Source organism: Gobio gobio (genome assembly GCF_949357685.1).
Source record: "Gobio gobio genome assembly, chromosome: 6".
NCBI classification, from domain to species: Eukaryota; Metazoa; Chordata; class Actinopteri; order Cypriniformes; family Gobionidae; genus Gobio; species Gobio gobio.
The window spans coordinates 35,042,876-35,069,913 of record NC_137102.1 but is presented as its reverse complement, the minus strand read 5'-3'; the positions used below and the strand labels follow the sequence as shown (position 1 = coordinate 35,069,913).

Genomic DNA, 27,038 nt, shown 5'->3' with positions numbered 1-27,038 from the left:
AATTAGTTTCACTGAAAAAAAGATTTATCATTTAATCAAGACAGAAAGGTCAAATTTTGGCAAGACAAAAGTTGTCGCCTATACAGAAAGTGAACAAATTTACTACAAATACAAAAATATGTCAGCAAATTAAGTAGTGGTGCTGTGAGATCCAAATTTAATATCTTGTATGACTTCCATGAGCTTGAAGGAATGCATCCATGCGGTTTGGCAAGGATTCATACAATTTATTGATGAAGTCATCAGGAATAGCAAAGAACGCGGTCTTGCATGCCTCCCAGAGTTCATCAATATTCTTTGGTTTCGTCTTCCATGCTTCCTCTTTCATCCTACCCCACATATGCTCAATGATGTTCATGTCTGGTGGCTGGGCTGGCCAATCCGGGAGCATCTTGATCTTCTTCGTCTTGAGAAACTTTGATGTGGAGATGGAAGTATGCGATGGAGCACCATCCTGCTGCAGAATTTGGCCTCTTTTATGGTTGGGAATATAAGAGGTAGCTAAGATTTCTTGGTATTTTATACTATTGATGTTGCCTTCCACCCTGCAGATCTCTCGCACACCCCCATACTGGATGTAACACCAGACCATGATTTTTCCGCCACCAAACTTCACTGTTTTCTGGGTGAATCTCAGATCCATGCGGGCTTCAGTAGGTCTCCTGCAATATTTGCGGTGACTGTGGTGTAATTCAACAGAAGATTCATCTGAAAAACCCACCTTCTGCCACTTTTCCAGCGTCCATCCTTTTAGCAGGCTGTGGGCCTTGGCAAATGCCACACGGTTTTTCAATTGTCTTTTGTTTAGTGCTGGCTTCTGGGCACTGATTCGACCATGGAGGCCATTTCGAGACAGAATCCGACAAACTGTTCTGGTTGACACAGGGACTTCAGGTGACCAGGTCTCGTGGAGCTCTGCTGCAGTGGAAAATGGGCTGGCCTTGGATTTTTGAGCCAACAAACGGTCCTCTCGAGCAGTTGTCTTGCGGGGTCTGCCTGACCTGGGCTTGTCAAAAACGTCTCCAGTCTCTTCAAATCTTTTTTTATCCTCTGTACTTGACGGTGAGACGCATTGAAGGTGTCTGCCATATCAGCAGTGGATCTGGTCTTCAGCCTCTTGATAATCAAAACTTTAGTCTCAGGGTGAATCTTAGGCATGTTTGCAGAGGTCTAGTTGCAGTTGATGTGAAGGTCTAGTGTACTGGGGTTCTTTTTATACACACCTGAGACCTAATTGATCCATTATTAGTCACAGGTGAAGCTCATATGACAAGGCGACAAGACTTATGTCTTTGCAAAAATTGACTCAATGGGCTTTACCAAGCTGTGAATATTAGAATACTTTTTGACAGTTTTGTTTTGCACTGAAACATTATTACAAAAGCTGTTGGGATTAAAATGAGCCATTTCTTGTAAAAAAAATCTTGATTAGAAATATATTTCAGCGACACTTCAGGTCAATTTGTACACAAGCGACAAGACTTTTGTCAGTGACTGTAGACTTAATGGTTTTTATACTGTACAAACTGTACATTCTATCCCCCTACACTACCCCTACCCCTAAACCTACCCATCACAGAAAACATTCTGCATTTTTAGATTTTTAATAAAACATTGTTTAGCATGTTTTTAAAGCTATGTTTATTATGTGGACACATGAAATGTCCTCATTGACCACGTTTACATTGTAATACCAGTGTAAAACCAATGTCATTATAAAAAATTTGTGTCCTCATAAATCACATAAACAAGCACACACACACACGCACACACTTGATGTGTTTGGAGCCATCAATAGCAGCCATCAGATTTTTTTATTGGTCAAGAAATTGCACTTAATATGACTTGTTCTGAATATTGTTATTTTATTATGAACAGACGTCTCAACCATTTGGTAGAGGACTGTATCTAAAATACTGTAGGGTCTAATTTTAAAAAAAAATATTGTTGTTATTGTTATCATAATTGAATAAAAAATGCAAAGAAATAATTTTTCCTTTGCTTTTTTCATGGTGTGTACCTTAAAGGGTTAAAAGAGCAAACTCGGTAAACACCATACTAATAAAGTATATGATGTACAGAAAAGCAGATGAGCCAAGAATGTGTGAGTACAGATTAGTTTTTTTGCAGATCAGTAAACCTGCCTGTGTTTTAATACATATTTTTGGTCCATAAAGCCACATTAAACATTTTCTTGGTTTTTAAATGGGAGGAAAAAGCTTAACGTATAACTATATGTTCATATTCTGGGTTTATCTGCTTTTCTGTACATATTATGGTATGGTGGGCCAACAGAATTTTGTCTTTTATCACTTTCTTAATGTATTAAGCCATGTTTAGGCCTAATTCAATTGATTAATAGCCCTAACCCTATTTGGTACCAGTAGGCTATCTAATAAATAAGAAGTAGGCCAAGTATTAAATAAGTAACCTACTAGTAGTCCATTAAAGAAAGCATCTATTATTTAATCTGGAATGCAGAATTTTATAAACACTGGATGTTCTTAATATTTTCCCTGTACTTGATGTGATCATTTGTGTTTTATCTGTTTTTTTTTATTTTGTGTTGCAACCCTTTCCACCACAAGTCAACTACAGTTCAGTAGGTGGCGGTAATTCATCTGAAGTTTCTCTGCCACCCACCGATAACAACAGAAGAAGAAGAACAACAACAACAGTTCAGCCCTCTCGTCTTGTAATATTGTACGGAGCATTTAGTAAGTGCTGGTTCTGCTTCATTTAATTATTGTTTTTATGGTTTCTTGATATTGGGAGTAATTTTAATGTCTTATAGGCCTACTTGTCTCTCTGTAACTGAAGTGGACTGAAGTGCATGTTTGTAAATTGCATATGATTGAGGGAAGTCAGAGAGCATTTGAAGATGATTTCAATCGCAATGTGTTCAGTGATTTTACGAATCCACTCCCTTATTTATATGCAGTATTTATTCACTCCCGGAGCTTTTATGCAAATAATGAATACAGTACACATGGAAGCGAGCAAACACAGGGATGTTGACAAAAATTATATCTCCATATTTTCTGGCATTTTCTCAATAACGTTTAAAATGGAAGGTTTCTTTGGGTACTAGAAAGTCTTATTTTGCCCTTCCACAAATTAAAGCCTTAAAAGATCTTAAATCAGAGCAGAATATCTAAAATTAATAAAGTTTGCATTAAAACTCTTCATTTTGATCAGTTTCACAGAAAATAAGATTTCCTATCTTATATCAATTTGCCGAAGTAATGACGTCACTTTGTAGGCCAACCCGGAAGTTAGCGGCGCATGGGTTCCCTCGATCAAAAAGCCATTCATTTTCCCCATAGACTTTTGGAAAATCGCAAAAAATAAGATCTGTGTTCAACAAAGAGTAATGACCCTTACACGTTTTGTCTACCAAGATAATCTTTACAAGTTAATCCAAAATGTATACATTTTGAAACCCAAATAAAGCCGTCAGATATAAAATGCTAACGGTGGGCTATAAACGGACTACAGCACACCATGGTCGCGGATCAACGTCATCATCAAGCTTCCTCAAACTTTATTTAAAAGCACGCTCGCTCATTATGATCTGCGCTGTGTATGAACACTTATCCACTTTTTCATGAGAAATATTGCCCATTCGTTTTTTCCAAAAATGTTAGAAACTAATTTTGTTTATGAGTGCCTCTCTGAGATTTATCTTTTGTTAATGTTTTTTCAGACAATATGATTATCACTGTGATAACATTAAATGACATGAAACACAACCCAGTCTCTTTTTGTTAAATGCAAGTTCATGTATGATCAATAATACAAAACGTATAATAAGCTACACATGAAATAAAGCAAACAATTCAGTCAAACATTCAAAGTCAGTTCTAGTCGGCTAACTTACAACGGTACAGTTATAGCCTAAAAATAAACAAGTAATGAAACTTATCTTTGCACTCAGCCTAAACGATTTGCCAGGGAACAAATCATAGATCCATGAGAGCAAATATGGGCCGTTAAATCTCCACAAGACTAATTATAGCTCGAGACGCCACAGAGACATCAGAGCCAGCGGCAGACGGCTGAAGGACTAGCCGAGGAAAGTCAACTCTCGCCGGCTAAACAAGCGCTGACCGCCGCTGACTCACTGGAGCTCACAACTCCGATAACACCAGATAAAATGTTTAAATAGGCACTCTTCTTATAAATAAACCACAGATTTGAGCTTTAAACAACTACATTATCGACTGAAAAAGTCTTAAAACTAAGTTGTCACACATTAACAGTAGATTTTAACACAAAAAGACGTGTAAACACAGCCCATGTCAGCCATTTCTCAACGAGACAAACATGTGAAGAGAGTAAACTCCAAATGTTCAAGCATCCAACTTTGCACGAATAGCGCGATTTATTCACGCCACATAAGTTCTTCATAAGGCTGAAACGCGGGCTAGTGAGAGATTGCCCATTCGTTTATCGTTGCCTGTTTGTCACGATGACGTCTAAAGTCCCCGCCAAAGGATGTAGTCCCTTTTAGCAACTTGTTAGCAACCACCGTTTTTAAGACACAATAAAGTCTTTAAAAATCACAAGCAGGTTATAACTAGTGTGTTTTATGTCATAGATTAAAACGTGAAAATAGATAGAGGCTTTGTTAACCACAGACCTTATTTCAGGCGATTTAGCAAAAACCCATTCAAAAAACCCATAGACTTTAGGGCGAGGGAACCCATAGGGCTAAAATGCTAACTCACTTCCGCGTTTTGGCCTACAAAGTGACGTCATTACTTCGGCACTCTATAAATGTATCTTGATTTAAAGGTAGGGTAGGCATATTTTTTGTTATAAACTTTTTTTTATATTTATTTATTTAACCTTTATTTATCCAGGTAAACTGTTTGAGAACCACTTCTCATTTACAAACATGACCTTTTTATTAAAAAAAGTTTAAATTAAAAAAATGCATCTTCTGTGGATGTCTCAGGACCAAAAAAGTTCAAATTGTTCAATAATTGCTATTTTTGGGATGAAAGGTGATATATACAATATCTCTGTATTTTCTACTAAGTGGAATAAATGCTTGCAAGTCGAAGCCTTGTGTGAGATGTCACAATCATCTTTATTAAAACCGCTTATGATCAAAATAAAATGCAAATACAGGGTTTTCCTCCCTTTTTGAAAATATACAGCTGCACAACATACAAACATGTAAATTAAAAAATCTATTAAATTACATAGATCTCTCTCTGAAAATGTGCAAGAACAACTGATTAAATTAGTACAATTCCTCTTGCTTAACTAAATACACAGCTCTGATGTGCGAATAACAATGTAAAGAGAACAGCAGAAAACTTGACTTTGTCAGAGCAAGTAGGTTATTTTTGAGGTAGAATGTTCTTTACTAAACAGAGTATTAAGTAGTGTATATATATATATATTTGAAAGTGTATTTAGGGCTGTAGCTATTGATTATCGAGTATTCTACCGATTATTCCACCGATTAATTGAGTAATCGGATAAGTACTTTTTCTTTATTAAAGAGCAATAATAAATATACAAGAGAAAATAAAACACATCTCTTAAAATGAACAACTGCTTTGTTTCCTTTTTAGAAAAACTAACATTTTTATTGCTGAAATTGCATGCATTAATATATGAAAACTAACCCATTTAGTGCATTTAATTGCCATATTACATTCAAAATGCAAATGGGTGGTTGACAAATTTCTTTTGAAGAAAAAAATACATATTATGTAGTGTGAAGTCTGGTGTTTGAGAAAATATAAGGGGTCACCAACTTTGTCAATTCTTTCACTGTTTTTTGAACAATTTTTACTGAAATGTATTCTATGGTATGACATAGAAAGAATATAAGGGTGTCGCACCAAAGGACAACAGAAATGAACACCTTTATAGTGGTAGTATAACATATTTGAACAATTCTGAGACAAAAACTTACCATGTGCACATGTCATAGGCTTCACAGTGACATGACCTTGAATGGGGTGCTTCAACTAATTAAACTTAAACTGAAATTTACATTTACATTTATGCATTTGGCAGAGGCTTTTATCCAAAGCGACTTACATTGTCTTCAAGCTACACATTTTACATTTTGTCAGTTCTTGCTTTCCCTGGGAAATTGCCCAATTTAAAATCAGGACATGGTGTCAAACCAGAGGACATGGTTTTCAGTGGCAAAATGTATCAAGTATGTATCCTACGCTTTTAGAAATATTTGGATGAAAAAAAAAAATTGTAATTTACTAAAATAGACACTTGTAAGATTATGCCCGAGGTATTTATTAACATTTTTATGATTTTCTTTTTAATTTATAAAAGTTGTAATTTATTGAACCATGCTGAGACAGTCACACCATAGGACAAATTGAGATTTAGCTCAAAAATAAATAATCTATAGACAAACCTGTTTTTTTTTTATATCAACAGGTCCATAAATATAAATAATAATACCTAAACATTGCAATTATGTTGTGCAATTTAACTTTCAAGTTTCAGTCTAACTACAGCTCAGGCATGAGCATTTACTGTCTTCTTGGAAGGATTTGTGGCTTTTGTAAGAGGCAAAAATTTGTGGACAGGAAGGTAACTTGGAACAAGAACAAGAGTCACATAAAACTGCATCATGAAATTAGTTATTTGGAAAATAAACCTCCTTAAATGTCTCTCTACATACTAGTGTGTGTGTGTACTCTTTTAAATGAGCATATCAACATGCTCGGAACTAAGGCTTGTCCAGTCAGTGCTTTGATGCAATATTTCCTGCTGCAGAAAACAGATGCTCTGATGGCCTGGATGTTGCTGGAACAAGCAGGAAGGACTTTGACAGCGTTGGATAGCGTGCTGCATTTTTTTTAAAGTATTCACAGCGCTTCACTTTTTCCACATTTAGTTATATCACAGCCTTATTCCAAAATGGATTAATTATATTCCTCAAAATTCTATAAACAATACCCCATAATGACACCGTGAAAGACGTTTGTTTTGAATTATTTTTTTAAAATCACATGTACATAAGTATTCACAGCCTTTGCTCAATACTTTGTTGAAGCACCAATTACAGCCTCAAGTCTTTTTGTGTATGATGCTACACACTTGGCACACCTATTTTTTGTGCAGTTTCTTCCATTCTTCTTTGGGACCTCTCAAGCTCCATCAGGATGGATGGGGAGTGTCGGTGCACAGCCATTTTCATATCTCTCCACAGATGTTCAATGGGGTTCAAATCTGGGCTCAGGCCGGGCCACTCAAGGACATTCACAGAGTTGTCCCGTAGCCACTCCGTTGTTATCTTGGCTGTGTGCTTAAGGTCGTTGTCCTGTTGGAAGGTAAACCTTTGCCCCTGTCTAGGGCCCTGAGCGCTCTGGAGCAGGTTTCCATCAAGGATGTCTCTGTACATTGCGGCATTCATCTGTCCCTCGATCCTGACTAGTCTCTCAGTTCCTGCCGCTGAAAAACATCCCCACAGCATAATGCTGCTACCACCATGCTTCACTGTAGGGATGGTATTGACCAGGTGATGAGCGGTGCCTGGTTTCCTCCAGACATGACACTTGCCATTCAGGCCAAAGAGTTCAATCTTTGTTTCATCAAACCAGAGAATTTTGTTTCTCATTGTCTAAGAGTCCTTCAGGTGCCTTTTGACAAACTCCATTTACTGAGGAGTGGCTTCCGTCTGCCCACTCTACCATACAGGCCTGATTGGTGGAGAGCTGCAGAGATGGTTGTTCTTCTGGATGGTTCTCCTCTCTCCACAGAGAAAAGCTGGAGCTCTGTCAGAGTGTCATGGCAAAGGCTGTGAATACCTATCTACATGTGATTCCCCCCCAAAATAATGAATTGAATAAATTTTTTAATAAGGCTGTAACATAACAAAATGTGAAGCGCTGTGAATACTTTCCGGATGCACTAAGGCTGCTTCACTTTATTTTTAGCAGACAGTGCCATGGTTTGTACTGTGCTTTGGACCTTCAACACGTCATCAGCAGGCAATAACTTAAGTTTTCTAAACCTGGGATCCAGAGCAGCAGCGACTAGGACTGTGTTTGGAGTAGTGTTAGACACAGATATTTACGTGTTGCTGCGTTTGCCGATATTTTTTCCCCGGCATTATTTACAGACAGGCGTCCACAGGCAGCTATGTGTTGCTGGAGACGCTGCAGTTCATGCACTGCCCCTCCCAGTGGCGTAACTTAGTAATGATGGGCCCCAGTGCAGGTTATTACGACGGGCCCCCTGGTCTGCACATTTATGAAGCACATACAAACACACACACACACACTGCGCTCTAGAAGGGAATATATGCAAATTTGTGTGCCTAACGTACTTCATTTAGACCAACACTTATCAGTTTCTTATATTTAGTTGAACAGTTCTCTTTGCGTACACCTCTCTCCAACACACGCTACAGTGGCTGTGCTGTTTGCGCCTGGCCGCAGAAGCCAGATGTACCAAATCAGCACTATGGTTTTGAAATTACCGCAACCTTTTTGGTATTTTTAACACAGTAACCCCAGGAAACGCAGCAACTGCATTCCTCTACAAGAGGCTAGAGACTAAATGAGACAAAAGAGGTCCGAAAAACTTATCAACACCAAATAAGTCCCAAAATGAATGATGTCCCAAAATCTGGCTAGCTTTATAAGTAACTTTATTGTGTCATCCCTGACAGGAAATTTGTACAGCTGTGTATTACTTTATGTGTTAAATCAAAATGTCCCCTATCTGTGGGGTAAAGCAGACGTGGTTGTGGCTGGTGTTCCTGCTCAATTTCTGTCTCGCTGTCACTAACTGGCGTCACCTTAACTTGGTCCGTATCACCACTAGTCCTGGCTTCTGTCCTCTCAGGTATTACACCTGAACTGCCTGGTTCTGACTCTTTGCCCTGTTGCTCTGTATCTGTCTGGCACAGCTTGAAACTGAAAATGAAAATATCAATACATTTATTATCTAAGGCTAGAAATAGGCAACATCTACAACCAGTGCTTGAAGTGGGTCACTATGCACCGGTACGCAGTACTGGCACTTCTCACATGTTGAGCACCCACACCGAAACATATCACCCTGTAGCCCAAGACTGGTTTCACACTGAAGCTAAGCAGGGTTGAGCCTGGTCAGTACCTGGATGGGAGACCAACTGGGAAAAATAGGCTTCTGCTGGTAGAGGTGTTAGTGAGGCCAGCAGGGGGCGCTCACCCTGTGGTCTGTGTGGGCATTTATTTTCAATACAAATTGAGAAAATATTAGAAAAGTGGAAATAAAGCGTCTAACGTGTTTAATAATAAGTGTTTCTTGGTTAGGGGTAGGTGAACAGACATGTGCAGAGACGATAAAAGTGAGTGGGTCTAATATCATTGGTCGTAAAAAGTGGGTGGGACTTGTTCCAGTCCCACACACACACACACACAATGGTTCAGACGCCCATGAGTACCGCCGGCACTTTATTTCATCCACTTCAAGCACTGTCTACAACGCTATTAATTAGCGCTATTATAAATTATTAATAATAATAATTTATTTAGGTCTACTAGTAGCCTAGCCTCAACAAAACCTGACGTTGCACAATACATATCCATATCACTTCTCTTTAAATTTACACCTAACACAAAAGCTTAACGTTATGATTATTTACACCAACATTAGCTAGCTTGCTCCTATGACTAGACTGTCTACCTGCTAGAGCTACATGAGGGCAGCGTTGTAGTTGAATCATGCTGAACCGATGATGATGTAGTAGTACAAATATTGCTGCTGGGAGACTTGCGCTGGTTAGTATTGGTAAAAAATCCAAAGGAATCTAATTTTGGAAGCTTTGCAGTCTTCTCCTCCTGTTCTTTTCTCTCCTGTCTCTTTTTAGAACCACTTTTATGTTTGAATGGCATGGCTACTCTCGCACTTCAGTCTCAGCTAAGCCGTTTGATTTTGCCGCCGGAGTATTGTCGTCTTGTCACGTGATCAAATAGAGATTTATGAATGGACCAATTTCACGGACTGCAATGACGTGTTTCCACAGCCGTCAACATCGCAGATCTAGTACATTTTCCTAGTTTTTGTTTTGTTTTTTGTATTCTGTTATTACTTATGTATTGTTTTGAACACACACACACATATATAAAGTATTGTTTTTTTTATATCTTATCTTTTATTATATGTTATAAATTAATTTAAAATGTGTTAGAGCCTATCTTGGAAGTAAGTAAATGACAAAAACAGAATTAGCGCTGCTGGGTATCTCTGGCTGAGACTGCGAGGGATAGCCTACGGCAAATTTGACATCTTACTTTCTTCGTCTGCCAATCTCTTAATATTTCCCCCTCTTTTGGAAAGCCGTGGAAATGACATATAACAAATAAAACAAGACTAATTAATTATGTGGTAATTGGAATATTTTTATTGGTTTCCTCAAAGTATTTCTATAGCCTACGTTTGCTTGCTAGTGCTACTGTCTTTTTTTTCGATAAAACACCAAGGCAAAGGGCACATTTCGGGGTGTAGTGAGCGGTGACGTGTGATTTTAAATTCAGCGCATTTAATTTCACAACGCATAGGCGCCGATGTTTCTGCCAGTGCGTGCCCAGTGCCCACACAGTAGATCTGGTGATCTGATAGTACTAGTTCACTAAATAAATAATTCATTAAACACATTTATCATAAGCACTTAACTCAAAAATAACTAGCCCTATTAAACAATAAAATAACTAGAGAACTGGCTGACTAAAATCAGATTTCAAAGGAAGCAAAGGTGAAGTCCGTATAATTTATATAGGTAGCCTACTGTGTTATTTATTTTATCAGTCAATCGTGAAAAATCTGGTGGTCTAAAGTTTCTGGCAACATTAAATCCAGGATAGAAGAAAATTCTAGAGAAAGAGCAATAGATTCACGAGTGCACAGAACACAGTTTGAGCACGCACACGTAATATGCGAGCAAGAGCAGAGCCGTGAGACATTTGAGAGCGCACGTCGATTTTCTGCTAGAGAGCGGAGAGATTCGTAATATGGATGCCCGTTAATGCCCTCGCATTTGTCATTAAAATAACGCAATAGAAACGGCCTCAAATTAACTATACAACGAGATGAAAGTCGTGTCTGAAAGCTGCAATCGTTTTTATAATTGGTTAAAATGAATGGAGAATATTTAGCCTTTTTTCCCGAGGGTGCTCGAGCCCCCGCGAACCCAAGGTATTGGCGCATCCTGTCACACTGACACTTCATCGCCAGGGCCCCGCTTGCGATGTGGGCTGGGCCCGCGTTCGTCACGGGCCCCACCCGCCGCACGGGCCCCAGTGCGGCTGCACTGTCTGTAGTTACGCCCCTGGCCCCTCGCCCCACTAGCAGTGCTGGAATCTTCTCTTCAAGACAACGATAAGTTTTAATCTTTCAAAGCATCTTTTAACTGTTTGACTTAGTAGAAATATTGCCATACACTTTGAAAGTGGAAACACGTTGCTCTATATGTGCTCACAACTATAGCTAAGCAAGTTTGTGCGTCCAAATGTAAAATGCAAATGCTGAATGCCTCGTCTATAAAACTGCTTGCTATTGTATTTCGGGAGCTGCAAATAGCTAAGTTGTAGGCTATCTGTATACATACAGTAGCTGTTACGAGCACTGGTCATAGGATTAAGTAATGCCGACGTTGTACCGTGGTATTTGTGGGAGTTTTATTCAGCGACCACCTGGCTGAGATTTAGACGCGTGTGGTGTGTGTCTCTCCAGTGTTTCCCACACATAGACTAAGTCGCGGTGGTGCGCCACAAAATCAACACCGGCCGTCACATATTGCGTTTTTGGCGGCTGCCAAAGCAAATTTTGATCAGTGAGTCGAATTATGATTCGGATCGCGTGTCAAACCGCCAAGCTGCTGAAATTTGGCGATCCAAACTGCTGACTCGACTGATTCATAATGCTTCGAAGCTTCATGAGGCCGTGTTTTGAAATCGTCATCACTATATAAGTCATTATTTAGGTTTTTTTTGCGCACAAAAACTATTCTCGTTCTCGTACAACCAGGCACGCTGTGGGTAAAAGAAGCTTCCAACAAGCTTTGTTTTTGGACAACTTTGTTTTCCTGCTGCATAGTCTTCGTGGCTGAGGTTGCAGCAGACGTTGAAGTTCTAAACACTCATCGTACTGCACTTTATGGTGGAAGAGATTTGATGGGCTTCCACTTGAAATTTTGTCTTATGGCATTCTTTACAGATGGCCTGTTTTTTCTGCTCATCTGATCTTTTAAATCCAAACCATCACCAAATAAAGCTGAACCATTGATTGTTTTTTTGTTTTGTTTTTACTAACCAGATCGTCTTCTGCAGTGTGGACCAGAGCTGTGACGGAGTGGGTGGGGTCCAGTTTGTGCAGAGCGAGAGTGAGGGAGAGTCACCAGATCAAACCATGTTTCGGTAAGACAGAGAGCATTGCTATCCCTGATTATTACATAGAGCCGGCGCTAAATCTACAGTAGGCTACAATAGTAGCCCAATATATTCTGTCAATTAAATGTTTTTTAAACCAAACTTTTATTTTGACGGGTTGCAATTGCCCTTCAGTGTCTGTGTTCATGATATGACAGTTCTCTCAAATGAAACGGTAAATTCTCATGAAGTGACGGTTTATGCGTTCGGCTGGTCATCCAGTGCCATGAAGTCCATAATTTCTTTGTAATGGCTTTGGTCCTTTCGCTGCTTATACCAAGGAAAGATAGGAGAGGCTGCAGACCTATGGCTGGCTCTGAGCTCTGGCCTGCTGTTGCCGTTTTACCTTTACTAACGTTACCTTCTTCAAACTGGGCATGTTCCGAGGGGTGATGGAGTTTTAAGTGTCCTCGGAGTGGGTGGGGTCCGGTTTGTGCAGAGCGAGAGTGAGGGAGAGTCACCAGATCAAACCATGTTTCGGTAAGACAGAGAGCATTGCTATCCCTGATGTCTCCCTGGAGCTGTCGGCGCCGAAACCACGCCCACTCGCGGGAAAGCTGCAGTAGCACACAAGACAACACTCACGTACTGATCACGACCGTCTATGATCACGACGCACCAGATGTCGGCGGGACGGGAGGACTAAGGCCGGGGCGGGGGATAGTCGGTTCTGCAGCGGATTATCAGTGAATCCCAGTTGTCTCCGGTGAAGTTTGTAAAACTATCCGGTGTAAAGTCACTGCAGAGGCAGGTGTCGGTGGTGATCCTCAGCTATCCATCAAGGCAGATGTTCACAAAATGAATCCACCTCTTCTTGATCGTTTTTGTTTTGAAAGCTGTTTTGTAAATTGTAGGCTGTAATAACTAACAGTACTGACAGTAACTCGCGATCGAGCGGGCAAACTGATGTGAATGTGCTCTAGTTATGATCGTGTTAGGGGAGGAGCCAGGCTCTGTGGCTCCAGTGCGTCATCGAGCCACCGTTTTAGCCCCGCCCAGAAAATCCTGAACACAGCAATGGTGAAAAAATGTTTAACGGTCTAACTTCTGAATTCAGTACTACACAGTTCACAGTCCTTGTAATGTGTTTCAGCAATACATTTCTAACATTTATAATGTGTTTAGAAACAAATCTCAGAATTGCCTTTACAGGGACTTTAACGGCAGTTCTTTGTGGTAGTTAAGGCCTGTTCACACCAAGGACGATAACTATATTAGCGTCCACACCAGCGAACAATATAGTTCTGTTTACTCTAAGCGCGGGCTTACTGCTGCTTTAAATGCTCAAGCTTGTTACGGCAGGATGGATTCTGATTGGCTGACTTTGTTTTTAGAGTTTTTATCAGCTGGATAAAATCGTTCTGAAAGTAATTCCAACAATATTGTTTATCTGTGCCATTATCGTTATAGCTGTGGTGTGAACTCTGCTATTCTTTAATATAAGCTATGTCTTTTCTCGTAATCTTTATAGTTATCGTCTTTGGTGTGAACATGTCTTTACAGTATGCCGGGCAGGAAATCCAAATGTTCGCCTAACATCCATCGACTAGCCAGTGTTGGGGTAGTTACTCAAAAAAAGTAATTAGTTACTAGTTACTTCTGTAAATTGTAATGAGATTACTTTACTAGTTACTGCATTTGAAAAGTAACTTCACTACTTATTACTTTACTTTCCCGTTTCTTAATTTACCGTGTAGATACATGGACAAACATCATAGCCCTATCATCACTGTATACAAAATGGCATGTTAAACCATATGAAAGAACAAAATCCCTGTCTGCACAAAGGAATACAGTCTAAAAAAATTGGCTATATGGCACTAAAAGTGGTTCTTTTTCTCGTAATCATAGGGGAACCACTTTAAGTGCTGTATAGCACCAAATCTTGGTGCTTCAGTGGTTCTTCACCTGTTCTTCAGTGGTTCTTTGGCTGAGGTGCTATATAGTACCGCTACCATATACAGAACATGTTAAGATATGGTGCTATATAGCACCAAAAGTGATTCCCCTATGATTACGAGCCAAAGAACCACTTTTAGTGCCTAATACCCCTTTTCCACCAAGGCAGTGCTAGAGCTAGTTCAGAGCCAGAGCTAGTCCCAGTTCATAGTTGGTTCGACTGAGGAGCCTTCTAAGAACCGTTTTCTTTTCCACGGGCTAAGAGCCACAACAGAGCCATGTCTTACGTCACTGTATACGTCTCATCTCTCTCAGCAACGCTAGCGAGGTGTTGCCAAGTCTGCGGTTTTGCCGCGGGCTGTTTTTTTCATGTCCGCGGGTTGAAGCGACCCCAATTATGTGATATTTAGCCCCGGGAATGCGAATTTTAGTAGGCAACCATGCCAAAAAAACACATTTTACTCCCAAATGTGATTTTTACCGGGGAAGCCCCCCTGAAACGCGATTGGGCTTGTTTTGAGAAGCAATTGGGCGGGTTTTGTTGTGAAAACCTGGCAACCCTGGGCAGCGGGAAACACACACACCGTACACACACACAACAGGCTTGTTAGAGAAGCATCGGCGCTGCGCAGACCGATCCACGTATGATATATTAAAAAAAAGAACGCATGAGTGTATCAAAAGCATAATGCTGCGTTCACACCAAACGCGAATTGAGCGTCTGGCGCGAGTGATTTCAATGTTAAGTCAATGGAAAGGCGCGTTGACGTGCGTCTGGAGGTCCCGCGGCGCGGAAGGCCGCGAATCCGCCTCATTCGCGCGTCCAGTTTGCGCGAATTGGATGCGAATTGAGCGTCTTGCGCGATACGCGCGTTACACGCGAATGGTGCTTTTGTGCATTCACGCGTTTGAAGCGAATTCGCGTCTGACGCCCGAGTTGAAAAATTTGAACTTTGGCGTCAATTCGCGCCGCGTTAACCAATCAGGAGCCTGCTCGCTGCTGTCACGTGGTAAAGTGACGTGTATGAGAAACCCTGCATAAATTAAAAATAGTACTATTGTGTCACAAAATGTAGTTTTAAGACTTTTTCAGGTGGGAATGTAGTTGTTTAAAGCTCAAATCTGTGGTTTATTTATAAAGAGAGCGCCTATTTAAAAAAATAATCTTGTGTTTTTGGAGTTGGGAGATCCAGGCGATCACCGGGCAATCACTGCTCATAACCCCGGCGAAGGCAGCCTTTCCTCGGCCAGTCCTTCTGGTGTCTGCCGCTGGCTCTGATGTCCTGTAGTGGTTCATTTTGTGTAGATCTAACGGCCGAGCTTTACTCTCATGAATCTATAATTTGTTGTCTGCCAAATCGTTTTGACTGAGGGCAAAGAGAAGTTTCATAACTTTATATTTTAAGGATATTTAAATATACATGTAGTGAAGATAATGTAGGAGTTGCCTGGACCACATTTGTGTGGCTATTAATGCTTAATATATATGTTTAAGGAAAATGAAAAGAGGCAGAGTGGTGTTTTATGACATATTTCTCCTGGAGTGCTTTGAACGTGCGTCAATTTCGCTTCAAACACTCGATTTCTACGCGCGTCCAATTCTCTGCGGACGCGCGAATGCATTCAAAATGTTCGCTCGTGAAACTAGACGCGGTAGACGCGATTTTGACGCTCAATTCGCGTTTGGTGTGAACGCAGCATAAGGAGTCATATGCTCTCGCTGGACTCGTTGTCATACGGCGATCGGTCTGCACAGCTGTGAACAAGCCTTCCATCAACAATGCAAACGTTGCGTTACTATTGATTCACATGGCTTTACGATCCTACATCGGCATCAAAACACAACGAAAACACAGCGAATCCAACGCATTCGTGCAGTTCGCCGTCATTTGTATAGACGGAGATTACAAACGAGCAGCAGCTGTTAGCTCCATTAGCTGCTATTTCAACAATGGCGGATCTCAAGTTTGTGTTGGTCTTGTTGACCCCGCCCCCAGCGCCTGACGTAATCGATTCTTACTTCTAGCCCTGTTCTAGCCCAGCAATGTTTTGGTGCTACTTAAGAACCACTTTTCCTGGCTCGGAGCTGGGGCTTTGGGTGTGGAAACACAAAGAACCGATTTGAAACTAGGCTCTGGCTCCGATCTAGCTCTAGCTCTGCCTTGGTGGAAAAGGGGTAATATAGCACCCTTTTTTAGAGTGTATGCATGAGACATGAGAACAAAACCAGCTTTTTATTAGATTCATGGCAACAACAAAAAAAGTGGTCAATGAAAAATATAAAAATAAAGGTCACTTTATCCCAAAAAATTAAAACAGAAATGCACTTAAGCCCATAAAAAGGAAACAGAAAATGCAATTAATTAAATAAATAGAAAATTGCACTTCCTCCCAATGTTGGACGTCGGCTTGCAAGTCGCGAGCTAGTATTTATCTAGTATTTTTCTGCAACTAGCCTGTTCATTTCTGTTTGTGTTACCTGCTGCGCTCCAAGACTTGACAAAAGCTTAGCTTGTTTATGCGGGGTCGGCTGCTCGAGTGACTCCTTCAAATGACCGGCAAGCAGGATATTTCGCCACAAGTTTTGTATTGCCAAGCTGGGCTGACTGCTTAGACAGCTTGCTCATTGAGTTGGCAGCAGTTGAAACACTTGTCGCCTGGTCATAGAGTGCATTTAACTCAAATATTTTTATCCTTTCGAGCAATAAACTGAAAGTAATGTGAATATCGCTACTGGCTGAAACCCCTGTCTCCGTCTCCATTCCCTCTCTCCTTTGCAGGCAGCAGCTACGTCACTCAAATCGATCTCTATTGCAACGGTGCCCAGGCAAGCACACACGCAGGCAGCACGCATGCATGCAGCACTTAAACAGATCAGAACTTTACACAGGCAAACACGGCTTGGTTAACACAGGAAAGCGCGTTCCTATAGTCAAGTAAAGTAGTGTAGTTACCAATGTTTTTAGTGTAATGCGTTACTTTACTTCGTTACCCAAAAAATGTATATCGTTACTGTAATCCGTTATTTTGTAACTCGTTACTCCCAACACTGCGACTAGCCATCCTAGGTGTACATGACTTGCTTCTTTCAGCCAAACACAATCTGAGTTATATTAAAAAATATCCTGCCTCTTTCAAGCTTTATAATGGTGGTGAATATCGCTCCTGATTTTGGAGTCCAAAAAAGTGCATCCATCCATCATAAAAGATATAAAACTGGCTCCAGGGGGGTAATAAAAATAATAACTAGCTTCCAGCAGATGACAGCATGCATTGATTTACAGCGAAAGAGTAACCATTGACCTGACCCATGACGTATTGACAAAGGTGGAAGTGTAGAGGATGAAGCAAAAAAAAAAAAAAAATTAGAACACAAATTCTGTCACAAATAAGAAGTCTAAAATGAACATTTGAAAGAGAAATATCAGAGGATTTCAATATAAGAGAAGAGGAGCTGGAGTTTGTTGCCCAGCCCTATTTGTTTGAACTGCGAGAAGCGTCAAAGCTTGCATCGACTTGCATTTGCCGGAAGCTAGTTATTTTATTTTATAAAGTTTTAAATATGGATATTTTTCTTACAAAAACGCATCACCTCGCTTCAGAAGGCCTTTATTAAAGTTGTATGGATTACTTTTATGCTCTTTTTTTGGACTTCAGGAGCGCCATTCACTACCATTATAAAGCTTGGAAGAGCAAAGATATTTTTTTGATATAACTACGATTGTGTTCGTCTGAAAGGACAAAGTCATATACAGTTAGGATGGCTTGAGGTTGAGTAAATTATTTATTTATTTATTTACATTTTTGATGTACACAATAAGTGCGTTGTATCAAATTATTTATTTAAATGTTTGTATATAGTACTTAAAGATACCTAATATAAAGTGGGACATTTAACAGTTCTATCTAATAAAATTTTACACTGAGAATGGGAGTGTTGTGTGCTCAGCGCCGTCAGAATAAAACTCCCGTTAGCGAACACATCAGCCAAATAGAAAACCGTATACTGATGTATGCAAATGATAAAAAAAATGCAATCGTGCTGATATTCAGGAAAACAGCATTCTTGTTTGAATTATATTATGTTCTAAATTATATGTCGGACACAGTGGTCTCTTTTAAAGTTTAACCTGTTAACTGTCACCCCCCTTTTTGAAAATAAACATGAAAATGCACTATCCAAACTTAAATGGTTGCAATTCAAGAATGCTTTGGAATATAGACATAAGTTTGGTCTCATTTTAAAGAAGACAGTCAGCAGATTATGGCTCAAGTGAAAACACTTCAAAAAATGAAAGTATGAAAAAGTTATGAAAGTTTAAATTTACTGTAAATCAAATGTACTGTACTAAATATTTAATATTTTATGTAAAATATATATGTTACAAAATAATTTGTACTCTAAAAGTACCATCACATAAAAGCCAAATGTCTAACCAATTTGTGTTCCAAATTTGAAGTTGATACCACAAAAATTGAAGTTCCCATGAGATTTTGTTTAGGCGCTGTTCCACAAATAGCCACCGGGTGTCATTGAAATTCCATTGATTTTTTTCACGCACTCTCCTGTAACAAATGTATATATTTTTGTCCAAATATCCCAAAACAGTGGGCAGATATAGAACCATGAGACTCAGACCTTTCCGATGATATGTGTTTTGTCAAGATTAGAAAAGGTTTTTATTTTAAAGTTTTTAAAATAAATGTTGTAATATGAAACATAACGACGCCCACTAGGGGAGGAGCCGCTAGAAGACTTTAGAGTACCGTTTCCATGGGAACGCAAAATCCGATTTCAAAATGGTTTTCACAGGATGAATCTTGAGTTCGTAAGCTTTCGAATGATATATAGTTTGTCAACATTAGATCAGGATAAATATAGGATATAATTGTTTTAAATATGCAGTGGCAAATGGGCCCACCGGTGGGCCAGTGACAGTTAACAGGTTAAAATGCATTTAATTTATTTTGAATAAAGTTTAAATGGAATTAATTGTATGAAGTAATGTATTGCATAATCACTTTTTTCAGATCTGGTTCTCCATGTCACATAGCAATGAGCTGTGACATTGTTGTAAATATGGAGTTTATTAAAGAGGAGAATGACGATATGAGAAATTTAGAAGCATGCAGAGTGAAATATGAAGATAATGACGAACAAAGAGGTTGGTTCCCATTCTTGATTATTTTATGACTGCTGATGTGAATGTAACAAATTTTCTTAATAGAAAATGACTGATTACTGAATAGAATCTTAGGCTGTTGTTACATATCCATTTTCATTTTAGACGTGATGAACATGCAAGAGAACAGTGAAGAATTTAATGAAATGGAGAAGAAATGTCAGTATCAGGAACTTCATGATGCTATATCTGGAGGACAAAAAGGACAAGAACTACCTCAAAGAGCAAAAGCCAAAAAGTCTTTTACCTGCCCTCAGTGTGGAAAGAGCGTCACAACTAAACAAAGCCTCAAGGATCACATAAGAGTTCACACTGGAGAGAAACCTTTCACATGCCTTCAATGTGGAAAGAGTTTCAAATATAAAACAACCATTCGGATTCACCAAAAAATTCACACTGGTGAAAAGCCGTTCACATGCCCTCAATGTGGGAAGAGTTTCTCACAGAAAGGAGCTTTTGAGAGACACATAAGAATTCACACTGATGAGAGGCCATTCACATGTGATCAGTGTGGAAAGAGTTTCAAATGGCCAAGAAGTCTTCAAATTCATAAGCGTATTCACTCTGGAGAAAAGCCATTTAATTGTGATCAGTGTGATAAGAGGTTTGTTCAGGAATCAGATTTAAAGGGCCACAAAAGAGTTCACACAAAAGAGAAGCCTTACTTGTGTTTTATTTGTGGTAGAACATTTGCATGGCCGGGACGTTTTAAAGACCATCAGAAAATACACGCTGGAGTGAAAGAGTATTTGTGCTCTGATTGTGGTAAATCTTTTACTACAGCCACTGAGTTGAAAGTGCACCGAAGGATCCACACTGGAGAAAGGCCTTACAAGTGTTCATATTGTGAAAAGAGTTTCAAGCAATTAGGAGGCCTGCAAGGACATGAGAGAATTCATACTGGAGAGAAGCCGTATCAATGCCGTCACTGTGGCAAGAGATTCGGCCATTCCAGAAGTGCACAGATTCACAGTAAGAAGTATTGCCCAAAATTAAATGGAATGTCCGTACAATTGGAGATACAAGACCATAAGAGCACAGATATTAATAAGTGCTGAATTATTGCCCTTGTTTTACATTATCCTGTTATTTGTGAACTTAAAGGGTTAGTTCACCTAAAAATGAAAATTATATCATCATTTACTCACCTGTAAGCCATATGACTAGGTGTATATGACTTTCACAATTGGAGTTATATTAAAAAAAATATCCTGGCTGTCCCAAGCTGGGAGTGAATAGTAACTTAGGTTTTGAAACCCAAAAAAGTGCATCCATCCATCATAAAAGTACTCCATATGGCTCTAGGGGGTTAATAAAGGCATTCTGAAATCTGAAGTGAAGTAATGCTTTTTTGTAAGAAAGAAATCCATATTTATAACTTTATAAACTATAATCACAGGTTTCCAGTAACGACCGTATGGGAGTCTAGTTTTGGCAGAACAGTGACCTCTGACCAGACGCATGATGCGTCTACTCTCACTTAAGCCAACACTGCTCCTACATCCTAGTAGGAGCAGTGTTGGCTTAAGTGAGAGTAGACGCCTCTTGCGGTTCAAACAGATAGGGCTGGACAACAACCTTCACTTCAGAGTTCACTTTTCGGCTGGAACTCAACTTGCGTACAGCTTACTGGAAGCCAGTGCTTATTGGCTTGAGGGTGAGTAAATAATGGGATTATTTAAATTTGTGGGTGAGCTTTCAGTTTAAATGGCAATTTTTACTCTTTAGGATGTTTCCATACACTAAATTCTGGGTTTAAAACAACTAAATTTGGGTTATTTTGGCAACCCAGCTGGCTTGGGTTAAATGTTTATAAAACGCTCACTTTAAACAATTTATTATGCAAAGTGCTTAAAAAATTATAAAATTTAAATCAGAGAAAGTAAAATAATTAAATTTGCTAAAATATGTATAAAAAGATTCAGTAAATGTACAAGGTAACCTATAAAATATAGATTAAATAATTAAATATGCACATATCAAATGTAAACTGGTATAGCTAAAATCATCCAAATAGAATTTTAAACTCAGAATAAATAAAATCAAAATGTTTACTTTTTAAGGCACTTAGATTCCAGCAGCTCTCAACTAATTGGATGCAGGGGGAAATGGGCTAGTTTTCATTCCTTTTGGGTAGGTTTTGAGTTTGGCACTGACATTGTCCAAAGATGTCAACAGCGGGAGTCTGCATCTTTCTGCCCTTCACAGTTATGGTACTTTGGTTGGCTTCAGTCTTACCTCACAGGTAGCTTTTTCAAGGTTTCATTGAGAAGAGAGACGTCTCATCAGCTAATTGCTGGTGCTACAAGACAGTGGTCTAAATGAAATCAACTAATGATTAAAAAGAAGTGACTGAATAAATGACTGAAAAACTATGTATTGTCCTGAGTCCTGACTAGGGTTGGGCATCGTTTTGATTTGAACGAGTCTGATTCCGATTCTTACTTTCGATTCCGGTTCTTTTCAATTCTCGATTCCGATTCTTTGAAGGGTGGAGTCAAAACATGTCACAGGTTCATTTCATAGAGGAAATTTTTATTTTGATTCAGTAATGACTTTTAGTTTTGGGAGTTGCAGCACATGTGGGAGAAAATTAGGAATGCCTCTGCACCAGACCAAAAAACAGATTTATATATGCAGAACTTAATTATATATGGACACTCTGGACATGTATAAACTAACTCAATGCATTAAAAACAGTTCTTATTCAGAAATATGAGCATGTCTGCCTTCTCAGGCAGTATCCGTGAACGTTCAGCACAGATTGTGTCACCGGCAGTTGAGAACACCCGCTCACTAGGTGTTGAGGAGGCCTGAACACACAAATACGAAAAGGCCATGTTTGACATTAAAGGATAAGTCATGCGCTGATTCCACCACCTGGCTGCAGGGTCATCAGACGTAAAGGTTGGTGGTGTCTCCTTATACATCTGCATCTCCTTCTCTGCATGGTCCTGGATGGACATGGTCCTCCTCTGTGATGACATCTTTTCTGCATCCTCATCAGCAAAAAGCTCCTCCAATGGAGACTTTCTTGGATGTTTGCTTGGAGGTTGTTGCTGCAAAAACAAAGAATAGACTTATTAGCTAAAAGTAAAACATCTACTAAAGGCAGAGGCTAAGATCTTAAATATAATTTCTGTGCTTACATTCTCATCTTCCTCCTCCACTTCATCATTCTCATGCCTTTTGTCTGACCGCATTGTTTTTCTGACATCACTACCTTCTCCACAATCGTCCTCTGTTGACTGCAGATAACAGAATTGGCATTTATTGACCAAACATTTTAATGACTGATTTGGAGACATTAAATGTTTGAGCTTCAATGACATTATATAACCTGATCGTGCTCAGAGTCTGTCATCATCATGTCTCTCTTGATTCGGTCCCAGATACCGACAGCGTCATCACCATATTATTTTTGAAGTGTGGGTCTAATGCTAATGCTGTTGCCACTTCAAGAAAGTTCCTGATTCTCTCGCTCTGTAAAATAAAAATGTAATTTAAATATACAAATAAGTCACTGGAATATAATTATTTTATGTATTGTTCTTTAATTAAATTTCACAAATTTTTTTACCTGATATCGCTTGGACAAGTTTGCCCAAACTTGCTTCTTGAGATTGGATACAAATACTGTGTCTCCCTCAACAAGAGTAAAGTGCATACGTTTTTTGAGAATTGGCAGAATCTACCCACATGTGGGGTTCTTTTCAGTGGAAACTCAAAGCGTGGAAGTGTGAAGAACTCTCATCAAGTTGATGAAGTCCTCTGCCTTCCTGAAGTCTTCATCACTCAACCGGGCAAGTCTGCGTGTGACAATTAGGATACATTTTATAATATAAAACGAATAGTTATTCTTGCTTACACTTTTTATTTTTAATTATCTAACATTAGACTCTCACTTGACTGAAACTTGAGCTGCTTAGTTTTTTATTCATCTTGTGTATTATTGGTGCTGTGGTGTATAAATACATTGCGTAGGATACCCAGATTTTCCTCTGTCCTATCTAGACTAGCTCTACCTGTCCCTCTCCATATTCTTTCTCAGCCGTTGATCCAAGCTGGCTGCTTGAATTGCAGGGTATTGCTCTAGGAATCTCTCCATCATAAGATAGAGTTCCATCGAGTTCTCACATCAAGTATGAGTGAGTGTTGCGGCAGCTCTGACACAAACAATACAATCACAAATACAGAGAAACAAATTATATTATAAAGCATACATCATACAACATTTATGTGATTTAGTTACATTCAGACATCAGCTATTGTTGTACTATTTGAAAAAATTAAATGCATGCAAAATTTACGTTACTAAAAAAGGCATTTTAATTATATAGCATTCACAGTGGTCAAATGAAACAAATTCAGTGATTCTTACTGAGGAGATCTTGCTTCTCTTGCAGAACAACCTTTGCCATCGAGGACCTCTTCATCCACACGATGATGGAACGGATCTTTGCAGTCCACTGAGTCACTGCAGACAGGGAGTAGTAGATTGAGCGTGTGAGAAAAGCAGCCCAGTTTTACAAACTTTAGTCTTTTTATGTCCATATGCTCTCTCTCATTCATTCAACCTCAGACATTCATCAGGTTGGTCACTTCCAAGATGGTGGCAGGTGTGCCGGGTGTGTTTGGAGCTCTGATAGCAGTATCAGTTTATACTGTGTTTTTAAGCAGTTTTGGTTACCGTTTTAAAAATTCTAAACAGGGCTTCGAATATGATCCCTTTGTGCATCTGAAAATCGAGCATTTAGACAAAGATTGTCATCTGTCAGTAAATGCTGACAAACTTTGTGGATGCGACAGTGTTGCCTTGATCACCTGGCAGTCTAAAGCCACTTTTAAAGCAAGTTCTAGAGGAACCCAGCGACCCGATGCTTTCGGCAAAATACTATCAATCTGCCTACTGCTTTCGGGAGATATCCATCAGTGTCCGGGCCCTACTAACTCTGAAACAGTGGAATACCGGCAAAAGAAGTTTACCATCAACTGCTGCCCTAACTGCGGAAAGGTGGTAAGAGCAAATGCCAAAGCAGTTGCCTGTGACCTGTGTGACGTTTTTGTTCATATAAAATGCGGAAATATTGCTCCACAATTGTATGACCGGGCAGTAAGAACTGAGTCGGATATCCCGCTGGTTTGTAACCGGTGTTGTGTGCGGGAAATGTGCGGCGTAAATGTCTTTGATGACACAAAGGAATTGCGAACTTATGATGACGACAGTATGGATGAGAGACACTCTGAGTCACTTGGTCTTTTAAATCAGAAAGGGATGCATTTTATTCACGTTAATGCAAGGAGTCTGTTACCCAAACTGGATGAAATTGGCCACCTCGCGTTTACATCTAAGGCTGCTGTGATCGCTGTATCGGAGACCTGGCTAGACTGTTCGATTCAAGAGTGTGAAGTTGGGCTTACAGGTTATTCCATCTACCGACGCGATCGCAACAGACATGGAGGAGGAGTGTGCCTTTTTATAAGGTCTGATATAACTTTCAATCCGCGCCACGATCTGCAGGTTGATGGCTTGGAGGCAGCTTGGGTGGAGTTAATTCTTCCTAAAACCAAGCCCATCATTGTTGGTGTATGTTATCGTCCTCCTAAGCAAACTGACTTTTATGAACTCCTTGAATCTGTCTGTTGTAAAAGCAATGTATGCCTAGAGAAAGAATGCATCATTATGGGTGATTTTAATACAAATCTATTATTGCCACGAAGTAGCTTGAAAGAATGTCTCTCATGTCTATGTAGGGTGTCTGGTTTACAGCAATTAATTACAGAGCCTACTAGGTTGTCTATAAACAGTCAGTCCCTTCTTGATTTAATTTTGGTATCTGACCATGAAATGATAAGTAAATCGGGTGTGTTGGATGTGGCTTTTAGTGATCATAATGCAGTCTTTTGCACATGCAAAAAAATGAAATCTCAGCCAATAAATGAGCACTGTTCTATCAAATACAGATGTACCAAACAGTACTCTGCTGAGGTGTTCAATCAAAGGCTGTCTGAGAGAGACTGGTCTGATGTGTTTGAATGTAATGATGTTGATAAGGCTTGGGATTTGTTTAAGCTGCGTTTTATAGCAGCTCTTGATGAAGTCGCTCCTATGAGGGAAACAAGAATTAAGCATAGAAGTGCATGTTGGATGACATCTGAAATTGTTGACATGATCAGACAACGTAATAGATGTTTCAGAAAGTTTAAAAAGTCTAAACTTCCAGCGGACTATAACTCTTATGCTTATCTTAGAAATCAAGTTAATTGCAAGATACAGCAAGCTAAGTCTACATGTTATACTGATTCCATTGCTGCAAATGTAAAACAGCCTAAAAAACTGTGGAAAATTCTCAATGATATGGGATCAACAGCAAAGGCAAAATCTAAGTCTGGAAAAGCGGGGCTTATTATTCAGAATGAGATGTGTTTTGATAAGCGGCTGATTGCCTGTCATTTTAACCAATATTTTACAACCATTGCTGCCAGTCTGGTCAGTAAATTGCCTGGTGTTTCTGACAAATTTGGCATCAATTTTATTAACTCTTTTTATAAAAGTAAAAATGTCTCTGCAGGTGCATTTGTAATTAGCCCGGTCACAGAGGATAAAGTAAAAGCGATCCTCTCCACCCTGTCAGTGAATAAGGCTTCTGGCTTGGATCTTATCCTCTCCAGGTTTCTTAGGGATAGTGCAGGGGTTATATATAGTATTCTTACCCATATTATAAATTTGTCCTTAAGTCAGGGAGTTTTTCCATGCGATATGAAAAATGCCAGAGTGGTTCCTCTTTTTAAGAAAAGTAGCAGAACTGATGTTGGAAATTATAGGCCAGTATCAATCCTGTCAGCTGTATCAAAGATTTTTGAGCGCCTTGTGTATGAACAGGTGGAGGAGTATTTCATCAGGCATGATTTATTATATGAGCTCCAGTCTGGCTTTAGAGCTGCATATTCTACCGACACCTGTCTCATTCACCTTTTTGATTATGTGCGTCAGAATTTTGATCGAGGGAATTATGTTGGTATGCTATTACTTGACCTGCAAAAAGTATTCGACACTGTGAACCATAAGATTTTGATTTCTAAATTACAGTGTATGGGTTTTAGTAACTCAGCACTCATATGGTTCACTTCTTTCTTAACAGACAGGACCCAGGTCTGTGATGTTGAGGGGACCCTTTCTGATCCACAGAGTATAACATGCGGGGTGCCCCAAGGTTCGATCCTGGGGCCCCTGTTATTTTTAGTATATATAAATGATATATCAGCTGCGGTACGGTGCAAGTTGCTATTATATGCTGATGATTCTGTTTTACTTGTCCCAGGGTGTAATGTTAAAGACATTGAAAATACTCTTGGCATAGAGCTCGAGTCTGTCAGCCAGTGGCTAGTAGACAATAAGCTCTCTATGCATCTGGGCAAGACTGAATCAATTTTGTTTGGTACAAAAAGGAAACTGGCAAAATCAAATACTGTAAAGGTGATGTGTAATGGGTTTGAAATTGTATCCAAATCAAGTGTTACATATTTGGGTCTAACATTGGATCAA

The 27,038-nt window shown here is 39.4% G+C and overlaps 1 protein-coding gene across 1 annotated transcript; it reads left to right on the top strand.

Moving 5' to 3' along the window:
- The first annotated feature begins 2,653 nt into the window (after positions 1-2,653).
- Positions 2,654-21,859, top strand: LOC307127985 (uncharacterized protein). Its single transcript, XM_079819488.1, has 4 exons — positions 2,654-2,717; positions 12,312-12,398; positions 19,341-19,474; positions 19,598-21,859. The coding sequence occupies exons 2-4, from the start codon at positions 12,391-12,393 to the stop codon at positions 20,548-20,550; spliced, it is 1,095 nt and encodes a 364-aa protein (XP_079675614.1). The 5' UTR covers positions 2,654-2,717; positions 12,312-12,390; the 3' UTR covers positions 20,551-21,859.
- The last annotated feature ends 5,179 nt before the right edge of the window (positions 21,860-27,038 follow it).

Coding starts and splice junctions, on each gene's coding strand:
- LOC307127985 (XM_079819488.1), top strand. Junction 19,475..19,597: donor AGATAATGACGAACAAAGAG/GTTGGTTCCCAT, acceptor TTTTCATTTTAG/ACGTGATGAACATGCAAGAG.